Source organism: Candida oxycetoniae (genome assembly GCF_023343755.2).
Source record: "Candida oxycetoniae strain CBS 10844 chromosome Unknown scaffold86, whole genome shotgun sequence".
Taxonomy (NCBI): domain Eukaryota; kingdom Fungi; phylum Ascomycota; class Pichiomycetes; order Serinales; family Debaryomycetaceae; genus Lodderomyces; species Lodderomyces oxycetoniae.
The window spans coordinates 1-10000 of record NW_026055374.1 but is presented as its reverse complement, the minus strand read 5'-3'; the positions used below and the strand labels follow the sequence as shown (position 1 = coordinate 10000).

General features: G+C 36.2%; 1 protein-coding gene across 1 annotated transcript; it reads right to left on the bottom strand. All coding sequences in view use genetic code 12, as the record gives it.

Moving 5' to 3' along the window:
- Nucleotides 1-3647: 3647 nt before the first annotated feature.
- On the bottom strand, nt 3648-5135 carry EFG1 (KilA-N domain-containing central transcriptional regulator EFG1; the record flags this gene model as incomplete). The annotated part of the gene is made up of 1 exon (XM_049322898.1): nt 3648-5135. The coding sequence occupies one exon, from the start codon at nt 5133-5135 to the stop codon at nt 3648-3650; it is 1488 nt and encodes a 495-aa protein (XP_049181195.1).
- Nucleotides 5136-10000: the final 4865 nt, after the last annotated feature.

The following is a 10000-nucleotide window of genomic DNA, read 5'->3' as shown; positions in this document are numbered from 1 at the left end:
TACTCCGTTGTACATCTAAGTCGTATGCAAAGGATTTATCCCCGCGCATTGTGACATTGCTATTCGCCGGCAAGCACACAAAGCCTTTCCGCTAAGTGCACCGCTGCCAGCCTGCTATGGTCCAGCGACTCAAAGAGTCTTATTCGTATCCATCTGAAATGATGGTTGTTTTGATAAAGATCGTGTGCAAAGGGTGAAATTCTTGTAAATTTTTTTTTTTTTTGGCTAAAGAATGAATCAAAAAGTATTTTTTTCAGGAGATAAAAAATACCTGCTACACATCACTTTTCTTCCTTGGTAAACTACAAAGTATCATCGTTATTCTTTGTCTTGCAACTTTGTAGAAAAAAAAATTCCGGGCGTGAGCCCGGATGTAGGTAAATACCTCTTACGCATCGGCTGGTCTTGCGATTCCTGTTCCCCTCCAGGATTTGTTTGACAGTTCACCTCTCCCCCCCCTCCAAATTTCTAAACTGGAAGGGGGGGCGGGGAGGTAAGTAATCGGTGCGCGTAGAAAAGAGGGGAAGGGAAGAGGAGAGAAAAAGAAGGAACATTGTAGACTTTTGGTTCTGGTTTCAACGTTCCTCTAGAAAGATCGTTAGTCTCAAATTTGAAGCGAAGCTTCAAATTTTTTATTCCGACGGTATATATTAAACTTGCAACATTTGGATATAAAGGTTTCAATCGTTTGTCTGAGTTGCCTTTTTTGCCTTTTTTTTTCCCCCTTACATTCCAACCACATTGGTTCGAATCTGGAGACTTAATTAAGCTTACATAGTAAAGCTCGAATGTATTGTATTGTGATTCTTTCTCAATTAAGATTGAGAAGGGATACCCTTTTTCATCACTAAAACGCGAAGGTCTTGAAGAATATTAAGTATTTGGCTCAATGGTTGTGCAACTGTCGCGTAAATGCCATTTTTGTGTAATCATTATAAGTAAGATTAATGTGTAATTTAGTGAATGTGCGCTAAATGCCCCCTTCCCCCCTTGCTCTTAACTGGTTTATCAAGTATTCTGCAGGTTAAGCGACTTGGATCTATCTTTTTCCTTTTCATCTTGCCTAAGAAGGTATTTTAAGTGTTGGCATGCTAATTGAAGTTGCAAGTGTCAACTCATTTTGCGTGATCAAAAGGTCCACAAGTGATAGCACACTTGTTCACACTATCACTTTTTCTTTTCTATGAATTTCGCAGAATAAGATAATTCCACCTTGTTAAAAGTATCAATGTCATTAACTCAGAGATATTTTATCAGGCAACGAACATTATCAATTTCTGATTAAACTTGCTCTCTTTTCTTCTTCCCCTTTTCTCATGACCATCACCATCCTGTTTCTCCAGCTACTCAATAAACGAGTTGTGTCTAACTCGAGTACTTAAGTATGTGTCCCTTTCACTCATGGAGCTGAAAGAGTTTTCATAAAAACAACAATTATGTGATTGCTGAGCATTACATTACACTTCTTCTCTGCCTCTCAAAATAACTAGACCTATATGAGGATATGCTATTTTCCCCATCTGCACTAGTAAAAGTATATCTCAAATCAACACACTAAAAAACCTAACAAGATAAATGAGAATCCTTTTTATTTGCAGAATCTATGCAGAACTAACTAATAATAACGGTTGTGATATAATAGTCTTATTTCGTACTGAACATGTGTGATTGTTTCATTAGCAATGTGGCAAAGTAGTAAAACCACTAAAGGCTTCTATATAATAACTAAAATAAATCAATCTATGGCTTTTTCAATGATGCTTAGTATTTAAATCAGATGAAATTCTGCGGGCCCATCTCTTTTTCTTGCTTTAGTCAATATACGCCTCGCCTACAATACAATGTTACGCAGAAGTCAATTAACTATATGTAAGTGCCAGAAAGCCCTAGAATATCGTTATTTACTTCGTACTCTTTTAACAATGTAGATTCTTGGTTAGAAGCACGTGAAATGAAGAATAAGACATTGCATTCAAGACCTTGAGCATTCAAAGTATATGATTCTACTAGCCGTACCTCCAAACAGTCGAGGTTTTCAATTGCAATATAGAGCCAAAATCAACCATTCCATCTCTCTCAAGTCTATATAACTCAACTCAACTCAACCCATCAGCTTCTCCAAAATAGCAGAGCCTAGAAGTTTTTGCTCTATCTCTCTCTCTCTCTCTCTTTCTCTCTCTCTCTATTCCTCCTTCCCTCTTTTAAAGCTATATCCACCACAACACCATCCAAGAGGAGATGCTCTACTATAAAAATTTACCCTTTGCGCAATGCTTGACATTATCATCATTGCAGTTTCGTCCTCGCTGAGATTTAATGCAGTTGTTTCCTTCCATGCATCAAGCAAGGGGGTTTGTAATCAACCAGAGAGAAACATGCAGAAGGATTTCCCTGATCTTTTACCTTTTGACCTCGTTACATTTACGTTAGAGCTTGAACAAAATACAGATAACTATTAACCCGACTAATAGGGTTTCATAATAACCAGTAGAAAATAGACAAAAGAGGAATCAAAAAAGTCTCTCACAAGCGATGAACTGTATCTATTGATTTAATCTTTTTTGATTTAATTTTTTTTCCTTATTTTCGCGTTTCAGAAATAGTTGTCAAATAGGGTGGGTTTGCGCTTAAAAACTTGGATAGATAGATTTTGATGTAGAGAGTTGATAGATACAGTACCGATCGATACGAAAAAAAAAAATTTAAAAAAAAAAAGTTATTTGCGTCATGTACAAAATTTGACCAATCTATAATGCAAAAAAAAAAGCACTTAGCAAAAAACAACTCAGCAAACGCAAGTGCTCATATTCAGTGCAGAGATGGAGATTTTTTTAAAAAAAAAATGTGAGGAAAAAATCGTATGATTTTTAAGCATTACTTCTAAAAATTGAATAATTAACAGATTCGAATTATTAGCTCAATTCCGTCCATGACGCAAGTGCCGACTGTAAAAAAAAAAAGTAATCATGTGTGGTCTAAATGTTCAAAATAATCCAGTAAAAAAAAAAAAGAAGATAAAAAGTGGCCTCTCCTATACTACCACTGCCGTCATAACCCAGACATAAAAGGATTACCTGACATGCAAGCAAATGTAAGGTATCAAAGCACCACCAATATATAGGGGATCAGCATTCAAGAACTTTACCATTCCATACTTTTACACTGAGTTTTTCAGATTTTGTGTACTTAGCTTTTTTGTCAAAAGACCATGTGTTCTCAATATTAGGTAAAAAAAAAAAACAAGAAAAGAAAGGAATTAACAGAGCTACAACTACTCTACCCTTCACCATCACATTGACAACAATACGTGTTTTTGTTTTTTTTTACAAAGTGTCAGTCAACAAATAGGTAAACAATATCTAAGCTCAATAACACACTTTATCAGAGATAGTTGAAAAAAAAAAAGGAAAATTGATAATTTCAAATTATAAAACAGCGAATGCAAAATAATATTACAACAATAACTCAGCTATGGAGGGTGAAGTGTGGAGGAAGGAACCATAGAAAACTCTTTATTTCTCTAACCAATGTGTGTCTCCACTCTCTTCTCTCTTCTCTCTTCCTTTTCCTTTTCCTTTTCCTTTTCCCTCCCCCGCACCCTCACACTCACAAAGCAAAAAAGCTCATCTCTTTTTCCTCCACTTTTCCTACTTCTCTTCTTTGGCCGCTACAGCTGCTTGTGCTTGTTGTGGGGAAGATTGTGCCAACGACGGCGCTTGCACGTTAGTTTGCGGTGATTGTTGCGTCGACGCAGCCGTGGACCTACTAGTTCCATTCGTCGTTGCACCTACTGCTTGTGATTGTTGCTGCTGCTGTTGCGGAGTATATGCATAATTATAGTTTCCCTGTTGAGGGAAATTGTTGTTGTAGTTTTGATATGGATAATATTGGCCCGTACCAGATGATGCATTCCCGGTGGAGGTATTTGGATAATAGCCTCCTTGTTGATAGTTGCTATATATTTGTTGCTGTTGTTGAGGGTAAGGGTGTTCAGCAGCCGGCTGTTGTTGTTGTTGTGGTTGCTGTTGTGGTTGTTGATGATGTTGTGGTTGTTGTTGTGGTTGTTGTACACTACTATTATATTGACTGTAGGATTGTGGATATTGCTGTTGGTTGTAATTCTGGTAGTAGTTAGCTTGTGACTGCTGAGGATTCGATGAAGCAGTTACTTTACTAGTGGAAGGACTTGTGGCTGCAGTGGTGGATGATGCAGTGGTGTCGGTGTTTGCAGTAGTTGGTGCAGCTGTAGAAGAGCCGCTATTGCTTGCTGCGGCTGCGGCTCCTGCGGCTCCTGCATTTGGAGTAACACCGGTTTGTATAACACGCTTAATGTCCCTGACAAACAACGGATACAACAAATCAACGATATTCTCGCGCTGTGCCATTGTCAACGCCCTCTCAAATGGAATCCAAACTCCTTTCAAATGCATTGAACCAATCTTTACCACATGTCTCACTTTCTCCAGTTTTAATATTCCGTCTCTTCTACCTCTAGTCATTTGTGCCACATTCAACAACTTGGTTCCATTTATCATATTGTTGTCGGCTCTACGAACAACAGATACGTTATTGGCATCAACTTGATAACAAAGTGTCTTTTCGTCCTCCCACATTGTTGTTGTCACTCTAGGTCTGATTCCTGGTGGTTGAAACTGTCCGACTGTAGAAGTGCTTGTTGGGTTTAGCGTATCTTGTAGTGGTGTCGATTGTGTTGGTGCTGCTGCTGCTCCTGCTCCTGCTACTGTTGCTCCTGTGGTTGTTGACTGTGGTTGTTGAACTGAAGAAGTTACAGATGTTGATAATTGTGGAACAGCCGGTGGTTGAGGCACGGTTGGTGCACTAGTATAGTTACGCCCCGAACTATATTGAGGCTGAGACAATTGACCAGGTTGCTGATAATAATTAGACTGAGATGCGGGATATTGGTACTGTTGTCTATATGATGAATAGTCCGATTGTTGGGGATTCTGCTGATTATACAAGTAATAAGATCCATATGGCTGCTGTTGCTGTCCCTGTTGTGCCTGTGGTTGCTGTAGATACTGTTGTTGGCCCTGTTGTTGGATATTTGAAGCAGGTGTTGTAACCGTGGCGCCACCTGCTTGTGGTAACGAGCTATTGAAATTTCCGTTCATCTGATTAATATGCGGTATTGAGTATGTGGACATCAATTGTAAAAGTATAATCTAGTAATTTAGCTTGGTGATGGTTAATTTTATTAGTATTAGATCCCAGGGCTAATATATGCTAATTAAAAAAAAATATCTCAAAATTGGTGAAAATTGGTGATAAAATTGATAGCAACTGTTGCTTATCTATAATTGAGACACTGAGCAGATGAATATAAAATGGGTTCAAATCTGGACTGGAAAAAATATATATATATAGATAAATATAAAACTTTTGAAATTTTCTTTTAGTGCAATATTTCTCCAAAGGTAAAAAAACACATAAAAATGCTATATTCTAGTTTGCAGCTTTGCAATCTGGAGTCTTGAATCTGCAGATTTGAAATCGGGAAAATTTCGAAATTCGTCCTTGTCCTTGTCTTTGAGTTGCGACAAATGTTAAAAAAAATTTGACTCGAACTTACAGGTTGCAAAAAAGTAGGAGTCTGTTGGAAAATAAGTAAAAAATAATCCAGCGCAGGGTGTTTTTCTTTAAGAAAATCAAAATAGAACGAGATCTGATTTTCTGCTGTTTGTGGGGTTAAGAGTTCCTCAAAGATCTAGTATATATTGGGATCAAAAATCTATAATCCTTGTGAATTCTTCAATTGTAGTAGTAGTAGTAGTAGTTGTTGTTGTTGTTGCAAATGCTATGATTAAAAGTGATCTTATGTAACTATATGCAAGGTACAACCTATCTGATTATAATTGGGTGCCAAAGGAGAAAAAAATAGAACAAAATTGAAATTTTGATGCAAAAGGCCAAATGGCGGGGAGTGTGTATGAGTGGGAATGAATATACTTTTGAAAAAAATGTATTAGGTAAAGCCTCTAAGTAAGGATTTATGTGACTGTGACTTTGTTTGAATTCTGACGTTGTAATATCAAGAAGAAATTAAACTTTCTCCAAAAATTCCAAGCTCTTTGAGTTTTAAATATAAAAAAAAAAGGTTCTTTTTTTTTAGAAAACCAAATTTGAGAAGAAAAAGAGGTTGTAAGTTTCTTCAACAGATGAATGTGTCTATGATGTTGTCTCCTTCAAAAAGTTGAGAAATGAAATTTCAAAGAGTTTCTTGGGGCACTATAGCTAATGTCTATCTAAACGAGTTCCAGAAATTGAGAACTTCTGAAAGGGTTTATATATAAATCTAGTCATAATTTTTTTCACCCTATAAGGATTTGTTTATACTTCGATACGTTATGCTTAGGTGCGTCAAAAAGAAAATTGATTACTAGCTTTTTGTCATTTGTGTTAAATTGGATTTTAAAATATGGTAGGTGCGTGATAAGGGGATTTACATGCACCAATCCTCCCTCAAAAAAAAAATTGTTTTGTAACTAAAATTGTCTTACTTATTGTGCATCGGTAGCTAACTTGCTTTTCGGTATCTCTTAATCTAAAATTTGAAAAAAAAAAAAAAAAAAAAAAAAAAAAAAAAAAGAATAAAAATGGCTCATAGTGTATTAATTGGTTAACACCGAAAAAAAATAAAAATAAAAATAAAAAGTGATTAGCGGGTGTAACTTTGGAAACAAGAATCCAAGCTAATGTAGCTCCCTTAACTGGAGTTTAGCGTAAATTGAATGTATTTTAGATTTGTTACTCCAGAAGGCGAGAGAAAGAAAGCTTTCTCAAACTAGTGAAAACTAAAAAAAGAGGGAGAAAAAAAAAAAGAGGGAGAAAAAAAAAAAAAGGGAATATAAAAACGAGGACAGTCAAATGCATAAAATATCAGAGATGGACTTTTGGAAGAAACTTTCAATTATCCGGCACTTTATTGGGCCAATAGAGGTATCAAAACAAACACAAGATTTTTGGTATCAAATATTCTAGTGCTCATTGTCGGATTGCCCTATTGTAATGATATTATTTTTTTTTTGAAGGGGGTGTGGTAGGAGGGGGTGGATTCTAAAATCTTAGTGACTTTTTGTAACTATCCTGAGCATTTTCGACCAAAAAAGGGAACCGTCAAGTGCAAAGACATATCAGTCAGCTGCTAATCAACTTTTAGTCAAGAAAAGATTTAGAAATTTCTGCATAACATTACTAAATAATACCTTCAATTCACCCTAGAGTATGTTTGCTAAATATGTTTAGTTTAAATCTCTTTAGTGCAAGCATATCTCTCTTTCTCTATTTTTTTCTTTTCTGTAGGGCAAAACAATAGGCTCTCTATTTTATTAATCGGAAGAGGGTGAGAGGTATGTCGGAAGAATAATTGTTATCCACTGCTGAGGAGAAGATTAAACAAGTAATTTTTCTTCCAAATCTATGGATATCTTTTTTATTTAAAAATGACCACTGGACAAATATTTTAGCTTGTTGAGCATATTAATAACTACTATATGTCTTTTTTTTTTCTTCTTGTTGCCACCGTGTTTCTTCAGATTTTGAAAATGCAGCTGGTGTTTTTTCCCCTTTCTCTTGTGTAGCTCAAGCATGACAGGCTTTGAAACCCCAGTATTTCTCTTGTTTCATCTAGGTTCTTTTAACTAACTTTTTTTTTTTTTTTTTTTTTTTTACTTTCTCTTCAATGCAGGTTAACCCTGCGCTAAACTACAGAGAAAAAAAAAATTTTTGATCTTTTTCTTTGTTGTGCATATGTGTATTCTAAAGACTGCTAAAAAAATACAATTTCAAGCTCTTCTGAGAATTACGTATGTTGTGTTTGGTTTTTAAAAAGGTGAGCGTTGGCGATCATGGTGAAGTTTTGAATTTGTACCGGATATGTAGAGGAAGTAGAAAAGTTGATAGTAGAGGGTCTCTGTGTAATAGGACCACCTCGAGAAGATTGGTGGTGCTGATTGTGGACCTGAATCTTCTTACTCTGCAGTTTAAAGTTAAGATAGACAAAACAGCAAGATCTATGCTTTTCGTACGCGAGATGAAGGAGTTTTTCACGTCAAGCGATAATTGCATAAAAATGAATGCAGTGGAGCACCACCATCCACAAACTACCCTTTTTCTGGAGCAGGTTAAGGAATACAAGAGAAAATTTGAATCAATAATGACCAAGTAATTTTTTTTTTCTTTTCTTTCTTATTGCTATTAGAGGTCATCAATTGTAAAGCACTAGCGAATTAATACAAAAGAAAGAGACGGTTTATTTTGAAAGTGAGGATTGTTTGCTGGTATTGTCTCAACATCTCCCATTAATCCGAGGTTTCAAGTAACAAAACCAATATTACAGGTATCTAAATGAGGAGGTTGCTTAACAAAGTAATTTTATATTTTTTTTTGACTCGTCCTTGCGTGAGATAAACTACACTAAGTTAATTGATTCTATAACCAATATAGCAAACGGTCCGCTCACAGCTGTAGCAGCAACATAAGAGAACAAAATACAAAAATGTGAAATAAAAATATCTGGAAATTGGGAAACTTGCTATTGAGACAGTCCCAATTTGCTTTCCAAATTTACACCCTGGCTCAGATCTCTCCTTCAATAATTTTCTTTTTTGGTGGGGGAAGGGCTTTTCAAATCTGGCTCGTTTCCTAGTTGAAAAGCTGTTCGGTTCCAGATTCCTTTATTCGTTGATGGACTTCCAGACAAACGCAACACTTCTTGTAAAACTTTGTGTCATCTGCAATGCCATCGAAAGGGTTGGAAATCAGTAATGCCAAAAACCCAGCATTACGATACAAGGCACTTTTTTCATTAAAAAAAAAAAACTACATTAAATTTTTGCGCTTTTGAAAGTAAACTTTTGTGTCTCATAATTCAAATATTAGACTAAAGTTAACTTCATGAATTCTGTTCATAGGTTGTCTTCACATATCATTCTATTCAAAACATGCAGTCTAACGCCCTTGAATATGGTTAGGTTTCGATATATATATATATATAGAAATATGGCGAGTCTCAACCAGTGTAACCTGTTATGGTTGCAATGCAGACACACGCACTAACACGCGCATGTGCATGTAAGTGCGTGTGCGTGTGCACACGTTAAGAAATCTTCTTTATTATTATTATTTCCTACGGAATAACTCTTTCTACTTGAGCTTACTACTCTCTTACGTTAACATGGCGACGTTTTTCACTTGTGTATCTAAGAGACGCATATTTGGTACAAAAAACGCGACAGGTCAAAATCCGCCATCACCTCCCTTGATTTGTGTAATTACTTATTCTAAACGACCCGTTCCCGTATTCCAAAAAAGCTATCTATTGAACAATTGATGTCTCTCGTCCAAAACGGAAAAATGAAAACTAAAAAGAGGGAATAGTATTTTTTTTTTTCGCACTCTTCAAAATCTGCAAAAATGCATTTCCCGAAATTATGATTAATCCATTGCAGCAGCCTCGAAGAACTTGATAAGGCTTCTCGGTATAACACGTAGGACTCTTTAAAACCTAAGGGTACATCCCTCTCTATATAAGATCCTCAACTGTTTTGCCGCTTAAAAGAGACATCTATTGCATATTGTATCTTCATCGCCACTTATACACTTCTGTATTGATCCTTTTTTTCCCACACAGTTCAAAAGAGAACTTTGTTGTATGAAACATGCGAGCCCTTGTAATGGAGTATTATGGGAGGGAGGAACACACATATATGAAAAAGATTCAAGACAAAGGCAACATCGGTGAGTTACACCATCATCATCGCCTTGGCCTTGAAAAGATGTGGCAATTTTCCTTTACTTTTGAGATCAAACTTGTATAGAGATGTCACCAATAATTGAACATCTACTAAGCAGATGCTAAATACTTTTCAACAAACTCTACGCGTAACCGACAATACCCATCTACAATCTTTCTCGCACACGCAAACACACGCTATTGTCCCCCTCCACTCTTCTTTTCCTCCTCCCCTTCCCCCCCCCC